The sequence below is a fragment of the Aedes aegypti genome, chromosome 2 (genome assembly GCF_002204515.2).
Source record: "Aedes aegypti strain LVP_AGWG chromosome 2, AaegL5.0 Primary Assembly, whole genome shotgun sequence".
NCBI lineage: Eukaryota > Metazoa > Arthropoda > Insecta > Diptera > Culicidae > Aedes > Aedes aegypti.
This window is the reverse complement of record NC_035108.1, coordinates 310212303-310239511: the sequence shown is the minus strand read 5'-3', so window position 1 is coordinate 310239511 and position 27209 is coordinate 310212303. Positions and strand designations below refer to the sequence as shown.

Sequence of the window (27209 nt, the reverse complement as noted above, 5' to 3'; positions counted from 1 at the left end):
CAGCTTGATTTTGTTCAGGAAATGATCGAAATAATGAGTTTTGCTTAAAATTTGAGCTCCCTTGCGCCTATAGTAAACTTAATGTTCCTATAGTAGCACTACTGAGAGAAACTATTTTTTTATTATACGAAATAATTGATGAATTAATAACTTTTTTAACATCAAACGAAAGCTTCAGATCTTAGCTTTGTAGGAAAAATATAAAAGTTTTGTAAAAATACGGTTTTGATAAGTGTTTTGCCAACGACGTGATGCTAGTGCTACTATAGGAACAGAAATTGGAAATAGTGCTACTATAGGCACATGTGTTCCTATAGTGGCACACGCGATAATAAATACCGTAAAACGGGGTAACTTTGATAATGCGGGTAACTTTGATAGTGCGAGACTCTCAACATACTAAACGAAATAACAAAGTTCCTGTTAATCTGTTAAGGTACCGTGGGGCAAGTGGGTAATGGATTTCGCATAGGTGGGATTCTTCAAATTCTAGAGACTTTAAATTAAAACAAATGAGGTCATGTATATTGTTAAGCTTGACTCCCACCAAATATAAACAGTATGCTGAAATTGATTTTTATGTAAAATTAAATAAAAAAGTACAGAAAAAGTTTTTGAAAAACGTCTTTTTACTTTTCACTTGCCCCACAAGCGGGGCAAGTGAAAAGTTTTTTGTTTTGAGCAATAAACTCAAAAACTAACAGTTTGTATTCACGATTTTTAATTACTTTGACATTTGTTAAGACGTCCCAATGAACAATAACATAAATAATATGTAAACAAAGAACATTTTATTCTTGTCGCTTGAAGTTTCTTTTGTTCAGTTATGTTTGTTGAAATGTTACGACAACATTATAACTGCAACATATCCAATGGTAGTTCTTACATCATGGGACAGCAATTGCATTTCTGCTCTGTAGAATTTTCACCGCTCGTTATTTGTTTTTATGAAAATCGGATTTGACGTTGTTTAACTCTTCGGGAGAAATCAAACGGAAACCTCCTATGAAGTATTTCGAAACTTTCTTATGTGGGTAGAGCAATACCCTATTTTTTATGTTTTCAACTAGCTTTACATACACATTCCAGGAGATTTCCGTGCGTTCTCTTATATTGGAACTTTTCAATCAACGTCTTCCTTTAATCGGCTGTCCGAAGTACACATGTTAATATCGTAATTTTTGGCAACCTTTTTTTTAGAGAAATGCTATGATAATAGCTTTTAACGCTTTGAGTATAGTGTTTCTTGAATTATCAGCACGTTCTGTTATTCTATGATAATTGCGCACCTTATATACTTATAGCTACCTAAAGAGAAAACAAAAAATCAATCTCTAATAAGAAACTTTTCACTTGCCCCACGTGATTAGAAAATTGACGGTGTTTCAATTTAGTTATTTTTAGGTCTATGTCGAATTAATTCTAAAACTTTTTTATTGCAGTTTAAAACTGTCAGAGAGGACAACTTAGAAGTGACACAGAAAAGTATTTTCCGCAAGTTTTTTCCGCTGAAAATATTAACATAAGATTGCATGCCGCCAACTTGTTACGGAGTTATATTTAACAGGTTAACAATCTTTCGCTCTATTATGCAATAATGGTTGAAAAATCTCAAGAATCTCTTACCTATCGTAATGTTCTGAATGGCCTCGAAGGTTTAGGCATGAGTTTGAAACACTAATTCACATATTTAGTAAAATATGCAAATTATTTTCACTTACCCCATTTACCCACTTGCCCCGCGGTACCTTAAGCAAAATGAATGCAAAAGTAAAGAGTATTAGTATGACACTTCATGTTAAAGTTATTTTCATTGGAATCAAGTACATTTGAGGATTTATATGCAAATATGGAAAATTTATAAAATTTTAGCAATTTTGAAATGCTCTCAAACAATCTGTTCTACGATCACAATTTGATGAAGTCATAATGAATTCGTCACTTATACTTGATGGCCTAGTTATAGTAGAACTCGAATTCGGTCTCAAAACCCTTAGCGAAAACTATTTTTACAAACTGGGACCATTTTTTTAATCTAAGTCAGAAATTTCTATATAGCGTTAAACGCCTAAAGGTATGCAACACCCTACAAATGTTCCGTAATTCATTCACTTTTGTTCGATTGATGCTCCATTATCAAAATTACCCCAAAACAGAAAACCGACTTTCGATTATATGAAAAATTATATATCCATTAAGAATAAATCATTTGGAAATCTATCAACTGCAATCGATAGTTAGGATACCAGTACTTGTTTTAAAAATATAAATTATAATTCTTTGAATCAGCATGCATAAATATTCAAGTTTTCTTCGAAAAAACTATCAAAGTTACCCCGTTTTACGGTACAAAAATTTGAGTTTTCGTAGTTTTCATATTTTTCCCACAAAACCAAGATAAAAAGCTATCAGATGATGTAAAAATAATGATGCTAGCATTATTTTTCGATTTTATACGAATTTTTGTTCTTAGCTATGCAGCTATTGGTACATCGACCCTACCATTAAAAAAAAACAAGCGAGGTAAGAGATTCCTCAAATGTATTCATCGACCAAGAAAAAACTAACTTATTTTTTAAATGCTTGGTGCTCTCACCTTCTGTCTTAAAGTTTTTCCATCGTAGAAGGGATGGGGATCCCATTCTTGGGTGTCAAAAGGAAAATAACCATCATCGTTTTAAAAATATTAAAAACCAGTTTTTTGTTGCTCAATATCAAAGCAACGCTCGAGAAAATCTATCATTGCATTGTACTTGCTATCTAAGACGGGGTTGGTGGTCTAATGGCTACCGCTTCTGCTCTATAAGCAGAAGGCCATGGGTTCAATCCCAGGCCCGTCCCTTTCCTCGTACTTTGTATCTTTACTCCTCTCTTCCATTCTTAATCTATCACACTCAAACTATATTCGTTCATAGCAAACGCTAGAACCAGAGACGGACTAAAAACCGTTTCCCTAACGCTTCCATTCTTCCACGCGCATGCCTTTCCTTACGCCTGATACATAGGCAGTCTGCTAACCACAAAAGCAAACCTCTCTGCCATGCCTTTCCCCCAATCCATACACTTCCGCATGAACTGGCGTAGATGCAGTCGGACTCCACAGTCTACAGTGGGCTAGTAGAAGTGCACCATCATTTCCCCTTCCCCCCCACATTGGTCTGCATTCTGACGTGGCAGGCACCATTGTCGCCTAAAATACAAGATCACCAGCACTTATACACTGAGGGTGTCTGTTAGTCCCAAACAGTCATTCGGTTGGTTCCTTGTGTAAGTGCAGCTGATCTGGCGATACTGGAGTAGCATCCACGGGCGGCCAATCAAGCTCAAGCTCAAGCTCATTGCATTGTACTTGCTATCTGAAATGCGATGATAGATTTTTATAAGGATTACTTATATCAGAATGGAAAAAAAAAATGGTGTTCAATTTTAGATGATTGAATGATGGATTCTTGAGCCTTAAATTCTTGGCACTTTTGATTCACTTCAGTTATGAATATATATTTAGCCACAATGTACGTCGCATTGAAATGTTTCTTATTGCAAACTTTAAGATAATTCGGCCGAGAAAAAAAACATGCCAAAGTGGATCATGGAAGTTTCCAGTAATTGTTTACCCTATACATCGAGAACGAACTTGAACTGATTTAGTGTTCCTCTTATATCGTCTGAACAGTGTTCATTGAAAAATATGCAATGCCTATTCCATTCATTTACGACTTATTTTTTGTGACCGCGAAAATCGCTTCCCTTGGCTATGGGCGCCCGTGCAGCAGCACAAGAATCAATAGTTAATTAGTTACAAACGTGAAACCGATAAACAACAAACAATCCCAATCGTTGGCTGAATAAGTACACAAAATGAGCGGCGATCTCGCTTCATTGGTAATGACTTGGCGATAAGAGTATACCGCCATGTGCGGTTTTAAAAACGCTCTGATTCATGTCAACAAGCGAATGCGACTTCAAAGATGGTATGTACACTTACTAATCCATTATCACACACAGCATCCGCAAAGGAATTTCATTTAACGGCATTCGGATTAAATAACGGGGACAAAATTTACTCTACTGAAGGCTGGAACTGCAGCGTTACACCTTGTCGGTTTTATTGGCTTCACGTGTCGTAGCGTGTGGTTGCATACAGTGCAATGTGTACTCGATAAACTTGAGGTCCTTGGCGTACTCGGTCATCCGTTTGAAGTGCCGCTCGGTGTAGGGTAAGGCCGCCTCTAGGTGTTTGTTGAGCTCGGACACCTGGAATTCCCCGGAGAGCATCTGCTGAAGCAGGATGTTCAGTACTAGTTGCGCGGGTCGACAGTTTTTGCTGTTGGTGTTCCATTCTATGGCGTGCTTCAGGAGGGTTTCCTTGTGATCATTCCTTAGCTTCTGGATGGTGTCCGGGAGACCCTGTTCTTGACTTTTGATTACCGAGGTGATGATTTTCAATGTCATCAGTGGGCGATCGAGATTGAGGGCCAGGCGGAGTGCTTTGAGCAGTTTCTTGTCCTGAAGAAGGTTGTTCAGTTCTTGTTCTTGAAGAAGAACCTCCTTGCGTTCGTTCATCTCCCGTTCTCGTTTCTCGTCGGTAACGTCCTTCCATTTGATCAGCTGAGAATCCGATCCACCGCTGTAGAAAACGGATTCGTCTTCAGTTACGCACAAAGCCCAGATACGGCTTTCGTGCTTGTCCAGTGTCTGAAGGCATTCGGAGGTTTTGATGGACCACAGTTTCAAAAGTCCATCCGCTCCGGCAGAAAGCAATTGCATCCCATGGGACAGAAATTCTACTCGTAGCACTGAACTTTCGTGCCCTTCTAGTGATTTGAGGCAGGTCATATCGGTGAGTGACCAAAGCTTGATGGAACAATCGGCAGCATTTGTGAGCAAGATTTGATCTACAGGAGAGAACCGAACAGCCCAGATTCCTCTGCGGTGACCCCGGAAGACTCCAACCAAACTGAGATTACTTGCATCCCATAGCTTGGCCGTTTTATCCTGAGATCCCGTTGCAATCAGTCGATCATTCGGCGATATGCACACGCAATTGATATCTTTTTCGTGTGCTAATTCGGTTAGGGTGCAGTTCAACCGAGTGAGTTCCTTCTCGTCCGTTGTTTCATTGAACTCTTTTGGTATCTTCCAAACTTTCAAGCATTTGTCCTGGCTAACACTGGCGCAGAATTTCCCAGATACTTTACTTATAGCGATGCTTCCCACGGCATTGGTATGTTTAAGACCGATAGCTACGCACTGAACAGTGAACTTGGCCGTATCATAACGCCACAATCGAATGGAATTATCCTTGGATGACGAGAGAATATAGTTTTGATTGGCCGATAGCGACAGAACGATGTCGGTGTGGCCTTTGACCAACTGGCAGTTCATGTTTGTGGTATCATAGATTTTGAAATCGTTACTGTTTGTGGCCATTCCTAGAAAATGATCTTTCTTGCCAAATAGAATAAGATCCAAAATCTCATCGCTGAAGCCAGATAATTGCTTAGAACATTCGAATGTTTCTAGATCGTGAATTATGATGTTATGATCAGCACTAACAATCGCCAATTTGGAAGATTGTTTGTTAAACAGCAAATCCGTTATGGCTAGACCACCCTCTTCTGCAGATTTTGTGACCAAGCTGTTCTTCTGTTTGAAGACAATCTTCGTTTCGGTCATTTCCCATACCTTAATCAATCCTTCCTCGCCGGCACATGCAGCGTACACTTTGTCTGATTTCAGTTTCAAACCTGGAAGATGGACACCTTTGGGAAGGACAATAACACTCTCCAAACTCTCATACACCGGAATAGTTTTGACCGCTTGTTGTGTTTCGTAATTCCACATAATCAAAATCTTGTCGCGACCTGAGGAAACTAAGAACTTGTGATCGCTTGTAAACGAAACGCCTGTTACTTTCGAAAAGTGACCAGCGAAAGATTTTACCAACTCTCGCGTTTCATAGTTCCAAGCATTGATCTTCACATCATCACCGGCAGCCAGCAGGATCTTGCTCTCCACGTCCGGATGAAACACCAATAGATTAATGACTCCCTGACATCCTCTCAATGTCCCCTTACAAACTTGTTCCTTGGGGTCCCAAACGCGAACCGTCGTGTCCGTGCCTCCACTCGCAATCAACGTATCATCGTCACTGAAGACCAGCTTCGTAATGGGGCCCTGATGAAGTCCGCGCCACATTTTGCTCACCTGCCTGGAGTTCTTGTCCCAGAGCTTCATCAACCCGGACCGGTGAGCCGAAACCACATTGTGACTATCTTTGCTCAGCGCAAACGTGTAAACGGCGTCCGATTCATCGGCGTCGCCAAAAATGACCGGTTCAACGGTATCATCCGTGACCGACACCAGGTTGATAGCGCCAGCATTTTGGCACAGCATTTCGCTTCCATCCGATGTCCATTGAACCGTACCGCCCGTGTAGAAGGCTTTGTACTGGTTCTGCACTTCGTATCTGAAAATAAGATTACCATGAGAAACGTTATTCAGCTGCTTAGTACTAAGAGAGTAGAGATCGAATAGAACTTTTTTTTAGTCAATTCCAGTATTAGTACCATTTCAAACATTACATTCAAAGGTTTTCTGTGTAAGGTAACACTATCATCCTAATTTGTTAAAACTAAGCTATTATTAACATTATGTTAACAACATTTTACAGTTTTTTTTGCCGTAGTAGTTCAGAATTTTTAAATGTGAGTTGATTTTACCTGCTTATAAGAGAAAAAAAAATGTTTTCAATTAACTTAACCTAATTTAACCAAAATGTATAGCGCATCAATCGAGGCAATAAAAGATTGCTACGTTTTTAATCTAAAATTATTACAAATTTTATTCAACATTTGTTTAAATATTTCAACATTGGATATTCTATGTAACTCGTAACTTATTTATTGATTTATTTACAATATACAATTTGTTACAACAGCTAGACCACATTGGTATAAAATACAACATGTAAGGCCTGAAAATTTGTTCGATGATTAAAGGCTTGTTTTAAGGACAAAGCTACGATTTTCTGTTAATAAGTGGATACAGACATTTTATATATTTGATACATTTGGCTTGAACTCCCTAAATGCGATTTTTTAAAATTAAATTTTTATCTATTTATTTATCTATTTATATCTATTTTTATTTTATAGCCTTATGTAGATACTCAACTTCATCTGACCAATTTACTGGAGCCCCTTTCATCGTGACAACATACTTGGGGGTATCAAATAAAGTGCTTTTGGTTTATGTGGAAATATAATAAGTTAATTTTTGGCAAGCAATATGAGAAATTTTCAAATTTTTGCAAAGATGAATGTCCTTTGGCGGAGAGGCCTGTGGCATCCGCAAATAACAATTTCTGACATCCCTGAGGTAACTTCAGATGTGAAAATATTTTACAATATTGGTCCCAGAATGCTGCCTTGAGGAACACTAGCTTCTACTGGAAGTCTCTCAGGCTTGTTGTTCTGTAAATTAAGTGTATCTAAAGTTATCTGTCAAAAAATTATTGTAACAATGTATATAGAAAAGTAAAGATTTTTAATTTTACATTCAAGCCTTCATACCACACACTGTCGAATTGCTTTTTCTATTGAGTAAAATATGCCAACTGAAAACATTTGTTAAATATGTCAATGATAAGCTACTCTCTGGAAGTTGTAATGTAATAGTAGTTTACGCGACAAGTTTACGATAATTACTCGTCGTAATTATCTCAAAACTCAAAACAGTTGCGTAATGAGAAAGCATTGCGTAATGAATCATTACACCACTGGTTGCAGTTGCGTAATGACTATTCCCGCACTGCATACTTCAGTGCAGGAAAGTAGGCCGTTTCATGACAGATTGGCGTGATGAAAATCAGCCTATTACGATGAGAAATTGCAAAAAAATTATTGCTGTTTGCGTTTGAAGTGCAAATCTGGTCAGACAGGGCTTATAATGCGGAAAATCAAATTATTCAAAGGATACTAAGCAACCATGATCCATATCACCGCCAACCTAGCAAAGAAAATCAATCTTTGACTTCGCCTTCCTTGTTAAAAATCTTACCGCATTTGGTGTTCCCGCATTTGATATTTGCATTTCAAATGCACACAGCAAGACATCATCGCCAGGGCCTTTCATATTTTTGTTTTCTTTTTCAATTTTTCCTATATAGGAACTACCGAAAACGTTCTCTTGTTTGACTAGTGAGTTCCAAATGGATCATTAAAATAACCAAAACGGCCGCTATGGAAAGCATAGATAGCGCCACCGTAGCCTTGTGTGTTTGACACAACAGCAATGCTGTCACAATGTTAAATCCCATATACAGTGGCGCCTTTGTTTTGATGCGGTGAGCACTTGCAAAAACAACCTTCAATGATCCATTAGTTAGTAATAATTTGTTTTTCTCTTCCAATGCCTGAATTGGCTTTTGAGTATTTTTCCCAAAATTTTAGAAATTGTCTCATTCGTGAGGAATGATTACTCAAATTTTGTTTTTAGCAATAAAAAAACTACAAGCTCTCACTTTCCTGCCGGCTGAACGGATAACAGATGCCTACGAAGAACTAGCTTTGCCAATAAAATTGACAAAATTTATCAACTATTTGGAGCGAAGACGTAACGGTAGAAATGGGAACGGACGGCCACTATTTCATCCAAGCAACTTCGAACCAATCACCCCTATTCTTGTTTACGTTCGAATGCTCATTCGATCGAAAACCGTTTCGCATTCCCGTTTACGTCAGCAAAATCAAATGGGCTATGAATTCGAACGAATAGGATTCGATCGAAAGTTGAATCCGCCGTAAATAAGAATGAGGGTGAATAATGGAAGGTATTTCGAAGTCCACAATTTTGCTAGAAGCGTGGCATACAAGGTAGTCTACGTTGGTAGGAAACAATCACCTTGGTATGCATAGGCTAGTAGACGAGTTGAGAAAGGAACAGCATGGAACAGAAAGCAAAATTCTATGCTTCTTGAAGGGGATCTGGGTCCGCTTGGAGATGCTGACAACGCCGAAATGAATCGAAACATATTCAAGCTATGTTTCAGTGCTGCTGTTGTCAACAACAGGGATTTTTTAGAAGAAATGACTAGACTAGACTAGACTAGACTAGTGATCCTTTATATGAGAGATACGCGGAAGTAGAATGGAAAGATTTGGCAACAGACTAGCAGTGCTGAGTTTGCTCGGCATCGAGAATAATATTGTAACACCGACATGACTTCCTCATGGCTAAAAAGTATGTTTTGTTTCGTTATAGATCTTTGAGCTACATTTGCAAACTAATACACAGCAGAAAAAATCAACAACTAAATATAGCATTGACACAAATTCAAAAAAGGAAAATATTTCATCTCTTTAATGAATGTTCGAATCCTCTGAGCAGAATCTCATATAGAGAAACTTAAAAGTAGATGGAGTACCGTGTACCTTTTAATTCCGCTCCTATTTCATATTTTTGCTCTATACAAAACAACTTTTACTGAAATAATTTCAATCGGATTACATTATTCCTCAAGAAAAGCTCAAAACAAACATAACGCATGTTCGTTTGGCTCACGCTTTGACAGCTCTCGCTGCTCGATTGGCTCACACTTTGACAGAAGTGTCAGCTTCCGCGAATCTCTCTTATAAAGGATCACTAGACTAGACTAGCTAGACTTTGTCTAGCTGCAAAAACAAAGCGAAACAGAAATGATTCAATCAACCCGGTGCTAGGCAGCCATGTTTTCGTGGTCAGCATCAAACTCAAGAGCAACAACGTACAATGGCCTAATCATATTAAGGATATTTTCCTCTAATACTAAAATGTGTTTCTAGCTTATCACTTCAACCCAAATTGACTTGCTGTACTGCAATCCAATAGTTTGCAAGCGTTTGTTTGTTCGAATAACTGTTGTTATGCGGGAAAAAAAAATTTCGGAGAAAAAGATTTCGCCATCATCGATTATTATTCCTCAAACGGTCATTTGTTTACAAACATTAAGCTGTCAGTGGGAACCATTTCCCATTAGGAACCAGAGATGTTTGCTCGTTATTTTTCAATGGGGTTGTATGGGCGGTGTCAGGAGGCTGGATTCAATGTACAAAAACATGTAAAACTGAACTAATAAATAAACTTTGATATAAATATACATTTGAGTCTTGAATAGAGTTTTCACTGATTCCGCCTTTTTATATTATGCATTATGGTACTTCCTGCCTTTCGTTACTCTTCTAAGAACGTCTGCCTTTTGAGTTTCAGCCTTGTGTGTTTCCGCTTTTCGTTACGGTCCCATTGATTGGTCTGGCTTACGTTTCAAATTGAGAAGTTTTTTGTGAATTCCAGCCGTGTCAACGACAGTGGGGAAATTTTCCAATAACCTAAATCTGAAGAGTTCCCAAGTGCGAAGCTCTTGCTTACATCCACCAAACCAAAACTTTGCTGGCCCTTTGAGGCGCATGCAGGCATACAATATTCTTTGCTAGCTCTACTTTTTGTCAATTTAATTTTACACAGTAATCGCGATCAAACGTACTCGTAAACCTTCAACATATTGGCTATAATTTTGTTTTACAAACTTGTGTGAAAATATTTACCCATTGTCAGTCATAACTGTTTTAAAATTGGTTGTCTTAAACGAACCCGGTGGGGCAAGAGTTCGAATCTAGTGTGTCGATCTTTTTTATGAAAGACATACCTTATACCAGCCATAAACTTATGTTTGCAGAATACACTATTATTATTATCAACAAATCACCCAAATTAGGGTCAATATACCAAAAAACAGCAGTTTTTTCACAAAACTAAGGAAAAACGTGAAATTTTGGTTGCTTTTTCGCACGATCAGACAATTTTCACTAAATTTCAAGATAACATGTGGATTTAGGACAATTTTTTCTGTTTTTCCACGAGGAAAGTCTGGGAAGTCGACATAATTTTCAATCTGAAATGATCCTCGACCAGTGGGATTCGAACCCGCGACCCATGAAGGCATGAATCCTCGGTAGTGTCATCCATAATCATGGAAATCATTGTTTTGAAAAGATGAAAACTGTACGTTTGAACAAAATTTAATTTTAGTGAAAACCTTATTTTTAAGAAGTCCATTAATACAAGTAAAAGAAGCACATTCATGCATCAAAAATATTTCAAGAAACATGTTGAATCAAACATTTTGAGAGAAGCGTAATTCTGATCATTGTTATCCCGTTTATAACACTAAAAATACTTTTCCTAAAAGCATCACCATCCAGCTTACATCCACCAAACAAACAAACTCCTTCCCCAGAGCCAATTCCTGGTTGTGCTATTAGTTGTTCAACAGTCATCCAATAATTTTGCCACTTATTGTAAATTATTCTATTGGTTCTTCCAAAGATCCTGACATAGATTCTCGAAGATGTAGCATGAACTCTTTCTTATATTTCTACAGATTATGTCTTTAGATTTCTTAAAATAGCTCCTACATAAATTTCATACGACCACAAAAAATATAGGAGTTTCTCGAGGATTTTCTTTCCAGGAAATTGGACATGTAATCTTTATGCATATGTTCGTGTATTCGTGATTTGTTCAGGAATTCTACCCGATATGGAAAAGTTGCTGAATCCAAGGAAATTCGTTCGAGAACTGTTTCTGAATGTTTAAAGGGATTTATCGAATGATTTCTCCGTATATTTCTTTCACAAATTCTACTAAAAATTCCTCCGGGCATTGCTTCTGGAATCCTTCTAATATTCCTAATGCATTAGGAAAATATGCTATCTCATATCAAATTAGCATTAAGCATTTCGCACAAATTCGTAGATGGTACAGTCCTAGACCATTATATGAGGGTTGCCTCCTTCGGACGGCCGTTACCAGAGTCAAAAATTTGAGATTAACCTCTAACTCTAAGACAAGATTGACGCATCCTCTAACAGTCGAGAGCTGTCACGTCCTTGTGAAAGCTGGCGAATACAGAAGAATGATTGATTGAACAACTACTTAAGGTGAAACATCTCGGAATCCAAAGATGGCCGACACAATGGCCGACTTACCACCCTACTCACGTTTTCAAAGGTACAAAACTGGTGAAATAGTTGGCAAACGTTCCTGATCTTCTTATTTTAAGCTTTCTGCTAGTGCACAAAACCAAAATAAAAAGTGCACTGTTGTGGGATGCTTTCTTCGCGAGATTTGTGCCTTTAAAGTTTTAGTGTAATCTTAGAAGTTGATTCCAAGAGCCGTCGCGTGACCTTATTATCCACCTGTGCACTGCTTACTTAACTTTTTCTCTTTTTTTTGCAATATGTATGCTCCACGGACCAAGTTTTTTAGTATTAAGAGCGTAATCACCATTCTCGAATATGTGTTTTTCTCAGCTTTTTAATCGAATTAAATATTTTATATTTTATTTAGTAATCAAGCTCTTTAGTTGAATTTATCAATAGAGTTGTATATGGGTATCCAATATATATATTCTAAATCTTCGTTAAAAATTGAACTAGAATCCTGTTTCAAAATTTTCCGTGCCCTGAAACTGTTAATTCCCCTTGGAAAATTTTAATACAGGACGCACTGTCGGGATAAGATGTCATTGAGCCTAAAATTTGAGCTTGAAATCTATTTTGATCATTCAGAATATCAAAAATAAGATGTCGAGCGTAATAATATCGTTCAAAACAAGAAAAAAGTGCGTTTTCGGTCAATGGATCATTAAAATAACCAAAACGGCCGCTATGAAAAGCACAGATAACGCCACCGTAGTCTTGTGTGTTTGACATAACAGCGATGCTGTCACAATGTTAAATTCCATATATGGTAGCGCCGCTGTTTTGATGCGGTGAGTACCGAAAGAGTTACCTTCAATGATCCATTTATTCGTGATCAAACGTCAACATCCCACCGCAAAATCGTTAGTGTTTGAAGTTGATGTTTTCTTCCAAAATGCGAAATCATCACCTCCAACTTAGCTCTAAACCCACCGTTATATACATAATGGGGGCTCGTCAGTCGTCACAAGTTTCTTGTTAAGCAGCCAATAAAAACCGGTAAATTTGTCATCGCAAAATAACCCAATAATCAGTCATCATTCAATGATGAATTCTGAAGAAGTAGTGACAATTTCAACAGCACTGGTTTCAAACTAATCTTGCAATTTAAAACTGTGACTATCTATGGTCACCACGGTCATGTATATCTTTACATAGAATTGAACCAAAATAGTTTGCATCGTGTAAAATACTCGCTTTTGTTACATGTAGAACAAGCGTGGTGACGACGATGGCGCTGGGGGTGGGCGCGGCCATTCTGCGATTAATTATTGCAAAAACTACTGCGCAGGATGCGAAAAGCGAGGTTTGATCACACCACAAGCATGGGAAATGTCCATGGTAGAATCCAATTGGAACGCCACGGATACATCCAAGCAAGCGAAAAGATTCATAAAACCCAGTCTAGCTAAAGCCCGGGCTATACTGAATCTTAATAAAGGAAATCTTAGGGTAATAACTGGCCTGATGACCGGTCACTGCCCAAGTAGGTATCATCTTAAAAATATAGGAAAAATACAATCCTCTGAGTGTCGTTTTTGTCAAGCTGAAGACGAAACTGCTGAGCATTTACTCTGCAACTGCGGAGCATTGCTTAATCAAAGAACGTTAACATTTGGAAAAGGGTTATTAGAGCCCTTGGAAATTTGGCAAGGTAGTCCTAATAGGGTAATAGACTTTATAAAACGAGTTGTGCCCAGTTGGGACAGTGTGACACATCAACCAATGTCTATCACATCTCAATTGTGAAAGGATATTTGATGAGCACCAAATAAAATATGGGTCATACCACAATATTCCTAAATAATGGAAGCAGTGGTTAAAAGGCTCTACAGATGAGGGGAAAAAAAAAATGGTGATGCTGATTGCTGACGGCGCGAATTCCAAAAGAGAGCAAGCAAAATGAATCTCTCTCGTGGATTGATTTCTCTCTTTTCATGCCCATCTGCACTCTCACACTGGTCGACTTGGTTGCTGTAACAAGATGTGCACTGGTCGGAGTTAACGCTTTGGCTACTCACACACTGGCATTTGTAGTTCAAAATGTTGAAATGAAACGACGCAAAACAACAAGGCTATTCCTCCATACCGCAGGCTACTGACTGATATTGCTACCACGTCAGCACCTCTCTTTTATTTCATGTCTGGGTAAAGATATCTACAATTCATTCACTTAAAGTACTACCTCTACAATTCTTACCCATCGACATCTCCACTACAGGGTGTGTGATGTACCTGCTCTCCAACACTCCTCCTCATCACACAACCTTCAAACCGCCATCTGCCACCCGAGCTTACTTGTCCACTAAGCTTCTCCTGGCACCAAGCTCCAGCTACCGAACTCCTCCTAGTCGAGCTTATCCTGGCCAGCTGCACCATCGTCCTTTTGGTCAACCGCGCCGTCCTTCAAGCTCCTCTTGACTTCAGAGTTCCTCCAGCTGTTCCAAGCTCGTCGTCCGATCAGCCAGCATCCGCACCATCAGCCTCGTTCTCAGCATCTTGGCCTCCAACTCTTGGGCACCTCGTCCAAGCCACCTCCCGTCCAGACCCCACCTTCCGTCCAGGCTCTACCTCCTCACCGAGATTCTACCTCCTCACCGAGATTCTACCTCCTCGTCTAGGCCATGTCTCCTCGTCCAGGTGCTTCCTCGTGGTCCCTCATTGAAGCTGCCTCAGCATCCTCCAGGCGTTCCTGGGCCCATAACCTTTTGAAATAAAACGACAAAACAAGGCTATTCGCTCCACACCGCAGGCTACGGACTGATATTACTACCACGTCAGCACCTCTCTTTTATTTCATGTCTGGGTAAAGATATTTACAATTCATTCACTTTAAATACTACCTCTACAATTCTTACCCAAGACATCTCCACTACAGGGTGTGTGATGTACCTGCTCTCCAACACAAAAAGCTCTCTACCACATTGGCAGCATTGCGTGTACGATACCGGGCAGCCCGTTTACCGATGAAAGTGCACACGTTGGGTTTCATCGTCCACCAACAATGTGTAGCGTGGGATAAAGTGTTGCGTAAAATAATCAGAAAAGTGACCAAATAGTGACCAAAAAGTGACTTGAAAACTACAAGTGTTAGTCATAAAAATGAATACTAACACCATTAGTTTTTTACAACAAAAAATATTCACATCGCGATAAGTGTTTTGTTTTTAAATATTTTTGCACTATTTTTTCGCAAATTCTCAAAAAACATTTCTATTTTTATAATATGCGTCGATTTTATTCATTGGTCGTCTGAAACTGGAGATATTTCCAAATTCCTTGGAGTACCAACACGTAGCCATAGCCCACATTCATATTTAAGGCAACAGATTTTTTTCTCGTGTTTGGTTGTTCATTTTTCGAAACACTTTGATGAGAGTCTGTTATGAAAAAATAACACGATTTGGTTCAACTGTTTTTGAGATATGAGCATTTATGCTTGTGATACCACTCAGGCCGAAGGAGGATCTAGAAAACTTAAAAGAAAAAAACATATTCTAATTTTAAGTTTTCTTGGAGACGATTCAATCGATTTACATGATTTTTTTTTCAGTGTAACTCCTCATTGTCTAACATTGCACAGCCCATATTTTTTTTTTTTTTTGATTTATTGGCTAAAAACAAAATGGTGGCCAAAGATATTTTATATGAGGGAATGTCGGTCCCCCAAGGAACCTCGGAATATCTTCAAAATTCTGAACATAGAAGAGTTTTATGATTTCCGTCCGAAAACAAAACAAAAAATTAAATACCTACATGAACTCTGGTGAACGAACTCGTGATAGAATTTTTAGCAAAATTCCTGTTCATGAGGAACATTCTGGTGAAAATTCATTGTAAATTTTGAAGTAAAGATGTAAAACGAATTACTTGAAGCATTTGTTAACTAATCTGTGGAATAAATCGAGGAAAAATGGTTGGTTGTAGACAAAATTGTGCATAAAGAATTAGAATATGATTCCACGCGTACTTCAAATATCTATATTTCAACTGAACGTATCAATGAATGAATTACAGAAAATGATCATCACTCAGTGACGACTCTTAACCTCATGTTTTATTTGATTTACGACGAAAAAATTACTAATGTTGCATACTTTGATTATAAAGCAAGCAATAGCCGATGGGAATCGTATATTTGTTGCTGAAATTAATGAACAGGTTGATTTGACGTTAGGTAATCGCCACTGATATCACTATTGATTAATTATTATCCCAAACAATGTTCAACAATTCATTATAGAAACGTGTTTTTGTAAAGAAATAGTTGTAGTTGAGTCGTGTAAAAAAACAGTGTCAAGGTCAAGGGTTAATGGTTGGAAAAATGTATTGTTTATTTGTTGGAATTTCAAATGTAATTTCCGAAATGATTTCCAGCAAAATAAGTACTAGCTATTGAAGTCCTGGACGAGTTTCTGACAAAATCAAATTTTTTTGGATGTATTGCAATTTTAGAGATAACTTTCCGTTCTGCGGTTGAACAGAAAGCTACCGCAGCTGTCACATTACTGATTTTCACAAAGCATAATTGATCAGCTGCTATGATACCTTGAAAACCATACTGATGATAGTTGTTTTCGGCTGTTTTTCAAAGCTGTGGACTCTACTAGCATACTTTGATTAGATGGTTTCGTACAATGATACAATCATTCTCAAGTCTGCGGTAGAACTTGGCGGCTAACGCAGAACGGAAAAATTGCAAAAGAAACGCAATAATTCCTAGCCGTCTCTGGCTTATCTTCGGGGGAGATTTTTTAGAATGCTTTTCCAGAAAGCTGGTCTATGATTTCTTCTAAAGCTCAGATCAGATATTGGTCGTGGATTTGGCAAAAGTTTATGAAATATTTCGGACAAAAATTACATCCAAAAGTTGCTTTCTAAGTTTTGCCAGAATCTTCTCCAAAACTTTTCCCAGAATGTCTACGGAATATTGACTTGAATTCATCCAGAAAGTTAGCCGGGATTTCCTATTTTTCTTGAGTTAAGAATCTTGACGCTTTGATTACCAAATCACACTATACTGCCCATAAACGCATAATTGTCCCATGTGAATAGGAAATCCAGCAAACATGGGACTGACATGCGTTTATGGGCAGTATAGTTGTCTACTTATATGATAACAAATATATATTTCTTTCTGTTTGTGTCAGAGTTGCTCGATGTCGCTATCAATGCTCAAGGTGATTATAAAACGAAGCCAAACTTTGAATTTTCGAGTGCACAAGACTAGAGAAACTGACAACAGTTCGAGATAAAAAATCAATCAAATTGCTTGCTTGCTGGTGGTGACCAATGGGATAAATTTTCAACACAGAGCGTTATTTGGTTCTTAAGTCTTGTGCTGTTGAAAATTTGTGGTGTGGCTTCGTTTCATAATCACCTTAAAATTTGCTGATTTGTACAGGCCGACTGCGATACAAATCGGATCATTCTATATCACATCAACATCATGCTGTCTACTCCATCACAAGTGCATTGATGGCGATAGACTATAGCTTTAAATTAAGCAGATAAAATGGCAATTTATCAGTACGATAGTTTCGACAGTGTTGCAGATAGATTGAAACTATGTGTTGGTCACTGAAAAACATTAGGGGAATTCGGGGTAAAACCGACACCCTAAGCTTATTGATAAAATGTGTGTACTTTCGCTTGTTAAACGAACCTAAAATTGTTGTAGAATCACAAATTGGTTATAAATCTATCAATCCTTGCGATCGCTGGATGATATATTAAGGTTATATAGTGATTTAAATCAAATTGAAATTTCATCATTTTTAGGTGAGCCAATTGAGAGTCCGGGTAAAATCGACACCCTGTTGGGGTAAAACCGACACATCCACTTTGAGTAGAATTCATACGTTGTGAACATCACGATCACATTGCATATTTAAAAGAATGCTTTAAACATGACTTTCGACATTTATGAACCCTTCTTTTAAAGGATTATTAACATATTACGTAAATTATTGAGGAGAGGCCAAAGTTCCACTAAATATATGTGAAAAATGCAAATGTCCCATGCTAAGATTATATAGTTGGGGTGAATACACATGGATATTTTTAATTTGTTTTCATGAAATGCTTATGAAGATGAAGTTGTAGCGAATGATTGTAAAAATAAACACTGTTTTATTTTAACAAAACAGAAAAGTGTAATTATTTTCAGTTTATAAAAACTGTTGAACACCAAAGTTTGTAAATAAACAATAAGATTAAATTATGTGAAAATATTTCAAATTCTATGTGAAAATAATTCAAATTCTTCAATTTTAAATGAGAAAAATTTCTTCAAGCTTCATCAAATAAGTTCAAACGTGATAGCATAGAAATATTTTTTTTTTAAATACTTAATGATTGCTTGTGGCAAGTCATATAGTGTCATATTTTACATGTTAACAAGTTCGCCATCCGTGAACTTCACTGGAATTCGAAAATTAAGACTCACATAAACTGCAGAGATAGTCTTCCGATTAGAAAGATTCCCTGAAGTTAGATGATGAAGCAAAGAAAGGTATCGATTTTACCCCAAATGAAAGTGTCTATCTTACCCCGAGTGGACATTTATTTTTCAATAGCGTTTTCAGCTGTCGAAAAACTAAAAATTAATTTCTCCTTCATGTTGTATCAACGTAATAATAGTAAATGATGATGTAGACGCAGAACAAATAATGATATTTTAAAAATTTCACATGCGGAATTGTTAAAGAATAACAGCGAAATATTGCAACTGCTGTTGCTTCTATGTTATCCAATATGATTTTGTTGTTTATTTTGGTAGTTTATTGGTAGCGTTAGTTGTAATGTCATTTGAAACACAACATTTCACAAGTTAAAATATAGCGTAGTGGAAACTGCATGAAAATCTGCTCAAAACATGATAAATCAAAGGGTGTCGAGCTTACCCACAGTGTCGGTTTTACCCTGATTTCCCCTAATAGCATGGATAATGATCACGTGATCACTCATTCTGCAGTGATTTTGATCTAGAGTGCGATGTCGCATCAATGCTGTTGGTTGTCAAATCAAGGTGATATTGATAGCTCGCAAGTGATATTGATAGTTTTAGACCATCAGCCATCAGCTGATATGATTGATACTAAGCAACTCTGGTTTGTGTTTGAAAAGCTAACCCAGCCCAGAAAATTAAATTCCATTATCATTAGGTCACGTAAAAAGTGACTTAAGTGACCATTTTCTTGAAAAAAGTGACTTTAGTGACTTTTAAGTGACAAGGTCGAAAAAAAATGACAAGGTCGAAAAAAAATGACTAAGTCACTAAAAAGTGACTTGCTACCAGCCCTGTTAGTACACGCAGAGAATTAACAGCCATTTAAAACAATGATTATTTTTGTTATTTTTAACAAGCACTGTCAATTTGTTGTAATTGAATAAACTGTGTTGAAACAACAATGAATTTATCAAAACGAATCAGTAATATTGTTGAAATTATGGACAGCATTCTCAATCAGATATATTTTTAAAACAACAGAACCTAGTTTCATTTCAACTGGAAGATTTATTTGTTCCAATTAATTTCATTGTTGGAGTGTTAAGTGACCCGCCATTTTGTTTTTTACTCTAAACAAAAGTAAAAATGTCTGGCGCGGAAACATTTATTCGTTCTTCAGGGAAGGTTCAATCAATTGTTTTGAAACATATGAAACAACGATCAAAACTATTCTCGGTAAGTTATGACTATTTCTTTAATATTTATTCTAATTAGATGTGTTTAATGATTGCAGTGGAATACAAGATTGAAACGCTGATACTAATTTAGTAAAAGGAAGTTGAACTGCTAATTTCATCCCGTCGCTTGCGGAGCACGAATCCAATGATTATACATTTGGAGAGTGGCCCAGATACTTACAGCAGTAATGTAAAATGTAAATAAATTAAGTGTTTAAAAGCCATACTCGTTTTTCTTCATTCCAAAATAAAAACAAAATGAAAAGAGAGGGGACTGCGGCCAATAAAAAGATGTTATTATTTCAAATAAATATATTATAAAATCAAAAAACAGCTATGCTTTGATATAAAACAGTAAATTTTCATTTTAATGCAAAAAAATTGTTGTCTCAAAAGAAAAACGCATTGAATCAAATATTTCTTTTGTTGAACCGCGTTATACCCAGCTGTCAAATTCAACAATAAATATTTTTAAACTAAATCATTTATAGTTGTTGAAACAATGAAAGGCTATTATAAGCCACCAAATAATACAGAAAATTTGTTGTAATGATCCAGAATATATTTGATATCAAAATTTTTTTTTCTGCGTGTACCATTAACATAGTACCATCAATGCACCAGTATCCGCTCATGCCCTAATTTCCGTTTTGATTTATCATATCAAAAACCAACATTTTAAGCACGGATATATTCAAGCAATATTAACAACTTTCAAATGAAGTCGTCTGACATTATTTTCATTTGATAAAATAATTATTTAAGGTACCGTGGGGCAAGTGGGTAATGGATTTCGCATAGTTGGGATTCTTCAAATTCTAGAGACCCTAAATTAAAACAAATAAGGTCGTGTATATTCTTTGGCTTGACTCTCACCAAATATAAGCAGCATACTGAAATTGATTTTTATGTAAAATTGAAGATAAAAGTACAGAATTTTTTTTTTTGAAAAATCTTTCCTTACTTTCATTTGCCCCACAGGTGGGGCAAGTGAAAAGTTTATCGTTTTGACCAATAAATTCAAAAACTAACAGTTACATTCACAATTTCCATTACCTTTAACATTTGTTAAGGCGTCCCAATGAGCAATAACATGAGTAATATGTAAACAAAGAAAATTTTATTCTTGTTACTTGAATTTTCTTCTGTTCAGTTATGTTTGTTGAAATGATTCGACAACATTATAATTGCAACATATACAATGTTAGTTCTTACATCATGGGACAGCAATTGCATTTCTGATCTCTAGAATTTCCACCGCTCATTATTTGTTTTTAAGAAAATCGGATATGATGTCGGATAACTCTTCAAGAGAAATTAAACGAAATCCTTCAATAAAGTATTTAGAATCTTTTTATGTGGATACACCTATACCCCATTTTTTATGTTTTGAACTAGCTTTACATAGACATTCCACGAGATTTCCGTGCGTTCTCTTATATTGGAATTTTTCAATCAACATCTTCTTTTTAATCGGCTTTCCGAAGTAAACATATTAATACCGTATTATTTGGCAACCTTTTTTTAGAGAAGTTCCATGATTTGGCCATGATAATAGCATTTAATGCTAGTATAGTGTTTCTTGAATTATCAGCACGTTCTGTTGTTCTATGATAATTGCGAACCTTTTATACTTATAGCTACCTATAGAGAAAACACAAATTCAATCTCTAATGAGAAACTTTTCACTTGCCCCACGTGATTAGAAAATTGACAGTGTTTCAATTTAGTTATTTTTAGGTCTATGTCAAATTATTTCTAAAACTTTTTTTATTGCAGTTTAAAACTGTCAGAGGGGACAACTTAGAAGTGGTACAGAAAATTATTTTCCGCATCTTTTTCTACAGAAAATATTAAAATAAGATTGCACGCCGCCAACTTGTTACGGAGTTATAGTTGACAGGTTAACAATATTTCGCTCTATTATGCAATAATGGCTGAAAAATCTCAGAAATCTCTTGCCTATCGTAATGTTCTCAATGGCCTCAAAGATTTACGCATGAGTTAAAAACATTAATTCACATATTCAGTAAAATATTCCAATTATTTTCACTTACCCCATTTACCCATTTGCCCCGCGGTACCTTATATTAAGACCTCGTGAGCGATTATTGCAATATTGAAATTCATGGATTACTAGGTATTTTGTGTGTTCCAATAACCGCTCATATCAAAAAAAAAACTAAACTTTAAAGATATGTCGATTTTAGTATACAGCCTTCTTTATTGCAGTAGTAGCTATGGTTTGATCATAAAAACTATCAGGATAAATAACGAAATACAAAGTTGAACGTTGACTCAAAAAAAAAAATCAACTTTATCACTGTATGTCACACCTAAGGTTGATAATGGTGCTAGTGAAAGGTTCTCAATAGATATTTCCGAAGATCATTAGGTAATGGTGTTCGTTCGGAACGCCATGGTTGGAACCGCATAGATTTGAGCTGCGTTCATGGATACTGGTATAAGAAAAGCCGGGCTCAATACTTTCAATACGGCTTCAGAAGCTGTTTCTCTTTGGGAACATGTGATAAAGACGTCTAACGTAAGGGTCCTTTCTATGAAAGTTAGGCAATATATGCTTGATATTGGAAACAGCGTAACAGAGGGGGTCAGGTCTAAAAATACCGAAAAATCAAGGATATGATTTTGAAATCTTCCCTTTCCAAAGCTCAAAGGAATCTTTCGAAACAAGTTGTTCGAGCGGAAAATGGTTATCCACATCGAGCTGCTTTAGTGAGATAGGCATAACATATGCTGTTTGGCCTAGTTTTGATTGTAGTAAAAAAAGCTATGAATATTAGACAAAAGACCGCTTTATGGATGTCGAGAAAATTGGGAAACGTCATACCATTGCAAACAGTCAATTGCACTTAACGACGAGCATAGTTTGCTTAGATTGAAAGCCAGGAAAATTTCCTCTTCAAAGCTATCTGATTTTCCAGGAATCTAAATTTTTCTTGCAACGCGTAATAATGCATGTTTTACTAAGTTCGTCACGAAATCTGTTTACCGTGAGCGGAAATAGGAATTCTTAGATAACAAATGCAGGAATAGGTATACGTAGTAACAAAGGCAAATTTTTTTTTTAAGTTTTTAAAATTATTTTTATTTTGCCGCTGATTACCTGTACTTGGAGCTACATTGTGACATAAAAATAGTATTGATCGACACAATAGTTATTTTATGATAAATATTTGAACACATAATTTCCCTTAAATGAGCGGAATCTAGTGCACTGATGGTGCTTCCAGTGATACTGGAAAGTTTTCAAGTTTTCAGTTTTCCAAGAATTGTTCACGAAATAGGGTTTCAATGCTAGTAGCTGAAATGCATTCTCGATGCTTTTCCGCAATGATATCCCAGACGGATATACGTTTTGTGGAGTCTAACAATAAGTTCAATGTCTTTACTTCATAGTACGCCCTTCCGGGGTCCATAATAGGAATGTTTAAAAAAATGACGTTTCCTATTGGTGATCAAACGTAAAGCTAAAATGCGTAGATGGCGCTCTTTTACAATAGGGATAAATGCATCTTTTAAGATTAAAATCTAAATTTCTAGTGATAACTTTCATCACAATAATTTAACTGTCAAGATTTTTGCAGTTTAAGGCACACCGTATATATTCATTTTAATTTGAAAAACTTTTGCAACCTAACCTCACTTTTGATCGCCAATTATGGACCCTCCCTTGATTCCCATGTAATCCGGCTCGCTGCCGACCTGCCTATTATGGACCCACCTGGAAATGCTAATTATGGACCCTCTTGAGTGGTTTCATTTACAAAACTGTTCAAATATCTGAATTCATGCGCCTCAAACCAAATATGTTGCCTAAAATTTCTGACTAACAATGCAATCCGGTGAATTTTTATAGGAATCTTTGAGTGTTAATTTTATGTTTTTTCTCTAGGGGGCCCATAACACGCAAAGGGTTCATAACCGGCATCGACTCCCTGTCTTCAAAAACAACTTTATAAATTCCTGGGTACCTGTAGGTAATTTTTCAGAATATCTTCAGAGATAACACTTAAAAATAAAGTATTTTTTTCTGATATTGTCTAGAATATATCTTTGAGTTGCTACATAAAAATTTTATAAAATTTGATCTTAGGGGTGTTGGAATTATTTCAATTGCAGATGTTATTAAAAATCAACTACAAAACAAAATTTGCAATAATTCCCTAACTTATAAATGATACGTCATATAATCGAGATATTACTGTACTTGCTGCACCAAAACAAGCACCGCGCTACCCCCTCCGCCTACTCAAGCAAGACAACATTTGAAGCGACCAAAACTTGCGATTTTGAAAGGCCGTTCATATATCTTACTGCTTGAGTATTAATAAACTAAAACACTACTGATACTTACACTTCTTTAGTCTTGATTTTGACACTCATTTTCAAGGGTTTTGCGAAGGAAATTAACAAGAAAACGTAAAACTTCCAATAACTTTCTGAGAGCGACTTCCAACTACATCAACAAACGCACGTGTTTTCAAATCAGCTGTCACACTTTCAGGCTGGCCGGCGCGCTTTGACAGCGGTTTGTTTTGTGCTTAATCTAGTACGTTCCGAGTTGTTGACTGGTTGCATCACGCGCTTCTATGTGCAATTCAAATAATTAAAGATTAATCTGTTAATTTTAACCGATATTGATCTTAAATAGTGCTAATTGCCTGCCGCTTGGTGTCCTCCGCGATCCAAATATGCTTACCGTCCTTCGTTTGTGCCCTCCGGCACGATTTTCGATTGCTAAAGGTTCACAACTTTTTCACCAGTCACCGATTACATGCACCGCTAGGCTGGTGCGACATAGTTCCACAAAATCATCACCAGAACAAGCGGGCAATGTCGACAAAGTGCAACCAGTGGTACAGTCTCCGGCAGCGGGTTCTGCTGAAGGCAGCTGGAATCCCATCTTCCACTTTCCAGGAATTGTACTCACAGCATCAGTGAAACGGCTTAAACTGTATCCTGTTGGAGTCACTGGTGCCACCGTTCCCATATGCTTGGGATTGGCGTATGCGGACATACTCAGTGTCACCGCAGCTCAGATTTGCGGATCCATTGGTAAGTATATTTGCGGTTCTCGCAGGGCTGGTGGTAGTAAGGTCTCTTTTAAGAGACGAAGTTTTTTTTTCAAAAGAAGGTCTTTTATCGTTTTTAGGCAAAATGGTCTCCAAAGTCACTACCGTCAAACGGGGTGACTTGCAACACATTGTAATTTACAACTAAATTTCACTATAAAACCCAAATTTCAAAAGAAAATTTATTTTCAATCGGTGCTTCAATACGTGTGACTCACAATTCGAGTAATAGTCACGATTAAAGCTGTTAATAAAAATATGTGTATTCATTAAACATAATTATTCTTTTAAATGTCTTCAAAACTTATACTTGATGGAGGTTCAAAATCGTGACCTGAAAACATGAGATAGATGTAATTTACAAAAGTAGTACTCTACATGGTGTTTCTATAACTAATAAGTGATAATATGAAAAATTTTATTTTACGAAATTGTACCAATAACTTTTTGATAAAAATCATTTTTATATAAATGTACCTATGCGGGGTGACTTGAAACACTTTATTTCTAAGCAATTTAGAGTTTAAAAAAAGTTAAAAACTTTTGTGTTAGGTCTACTTTATAATTAAAAAATATATAATTCATCAATCAACTACAAACACTCGTTAAAATTATTGTTCAGTTCAGATATTGGAACTTGATGATTTAACGCTTCTCTTTACCATACAAAAATAGTTCAATTATTTGTCTTACAAAAAGGTATTCAAAATGCTCTTTTGTTGGTTCGAATGCTTTAAGTACACGAATGACAATTCTTAACAAGTGTGAATAATAAAAAATATCAACATTTTGTTGACAAAAACTAAATTGGCATTGTGTGTTGCAAGTCACCCCGCACAAGGACATTTAAAAAATTTCACCTTTTTGATGACTTTTGATATGACAAAATTATTCGATTCAATCTTCTGTCATCCCATTCTGTAGGCTGGCCAGCCATTCAAAGTTCTACGAGGAATTTAGATTTGTAGATGACGTTTAGATCAAGTCACCCCGTTTGACAGTACCTATTTACAATCTCTCGATGAAATTTTTCTCTAATATTTGGTAAACGAATTTTCGCAAATTTGAATTAGTATCTTTCCAAACATTACCTTGATTTCTTATATCCAGGTGTTCTGTGTTAGAAAACACTATCCTAATTTAAGCATTAATTAACATTTTGTTTAAAAACATATTACATTTCATTTGCCGTAGCAGTTCAGAATTTATACAGGTGAGTTGATTTCACCTGTTCATAACAGAAAAAAAACTTTCAGTTAGCTAAACCTAACTTAACCTAGATATGTAACGCATTTATCACGGCAATAGAAGATTGCAACGATGTTTGTCTAAAATTTTTAATAATTTCATTCGACATTTAATCCAATGTTTCAACATTGGACATTACATAAACCATACATACATCATTACAGTAGTACTATACCAGAGAGGGAACTTCAGAATCAGAATCAGACGCAACAGCATTCAACATGACTGGCCTGAAAATTTGTTTGAAAATCAAAAGCTTGTTCTTAAGAAATAGTTTTGATTTTCTGTTAATAAGTGGATAAAGACAGTTTACGTATTTGTTACATATTACTTGAATGCCACCAACGTGATTTTTGAAAGTTAATATTTGTATCTAGTATGAGCCCTAGATACTTAACTTCATCTGACTAATTTATTGGTACCCCTCTCATTGTGACAACATGTATACTTGAAGGTTTCAAAAAAAGAGCTTTTAGTTTATGTGTAAATATTATATGTTAAGTTTAGGTTAAGGTTTAGTTTGTTATATGATTTAGTTTAGGAGATTTTAATTACTTTTTTTTCGTTCTCTAGGACTCACATCCACATTGACGTTGCTCTTGTTCAGCTATCTGACCAACAATCTGGTCGGTTACGTCTACACCGATGAGGACTGCAAACGGGTGAAGATTTCATTTGTGGACTTCCACGGTAAACGACAGGATCGGATATACTCGATCGACGACATTGTGCCGAGGTCGGAATTGGGACGATCGTTGTTGAAATTCTATTTCCCAGTCAAAAATCACGATAACGGTGACGTGTACCGTCTCATACACAAATACGGTGAAGTTTACAACGAGCAAGCTTTCAATAAGGTGTTCGGAAGGGATTAGCTGCGTTTTGTTAGTGGGTAAGTAAACTTTGTTTTTGATCTTCAAATGCTGTTCGGCTAGGAAATTATTTCATCCGAAATTCCTTTTTGTGATGAACTGTATAATTTTAATTATATTGATCTATCGATAGCATACAACATTGCCTTTTTTAAGTTTCGTGTTTTATGGATTTACCGGAATTAGTGTTTTACTTAGGGTTAAGGAAAATTGAAGCCAAACCTTAAATTTGCAAGAGCTCAAATCTGTAGAACCAAACATCCGTATGAGCTGAAAACTTGATC

At 36.5% G+C, this 27209-nt stretch overlaps 2 protein-coding genes across 2 annotated transcripts; one reads left to right on the top strand and one right to left on the bottom strand.

The window, feature by feature from the left end:
* Positions 1-4059: 4059 nt before the first annotated feature.
* On the bottom strand, positions 4060-24237 carry LOC5564995 (transducin beta-like protein 3). The gene is made up of 2 exons (XM_021845691.1): positions 24088-24237; positions 4060-6469 (listed from the first exon to the last, which is right to left on the bottom strand). Exons 1-2 carry the CDS (start codon positions 24114-24116, stop codon positions 4090-4092), a joined length of 2409 nt encoding a protein of 802 aa, XP_021701383.1. The 5' UTR covers positions 24117-24237; the 3' UTR covers positions 4060-4089.
* A 46-nt stretch (positions 24238-24283) lies between these two features.
* Positions 24284-26974, top strand: LOC5564975 (transmembrane protein 186). Its single transcript, XM_001649285.2, has 2 exons — positions 24284-24788; positions 26627-26974. The coding sequence occupies exons 1-2, from the start codon at positions 24425-24427 to the stop codon at positions 26926-26928; spliced, it is 666 nt and encodes a 221-aa protein (XP_001649335.1). The 5' UTR covers positions 24284-24424; the 3' UTR covers positions 26929-26974.
* The last annotated feature ends 235 nt before the right edge of the window (positions 26975-27209 follow it).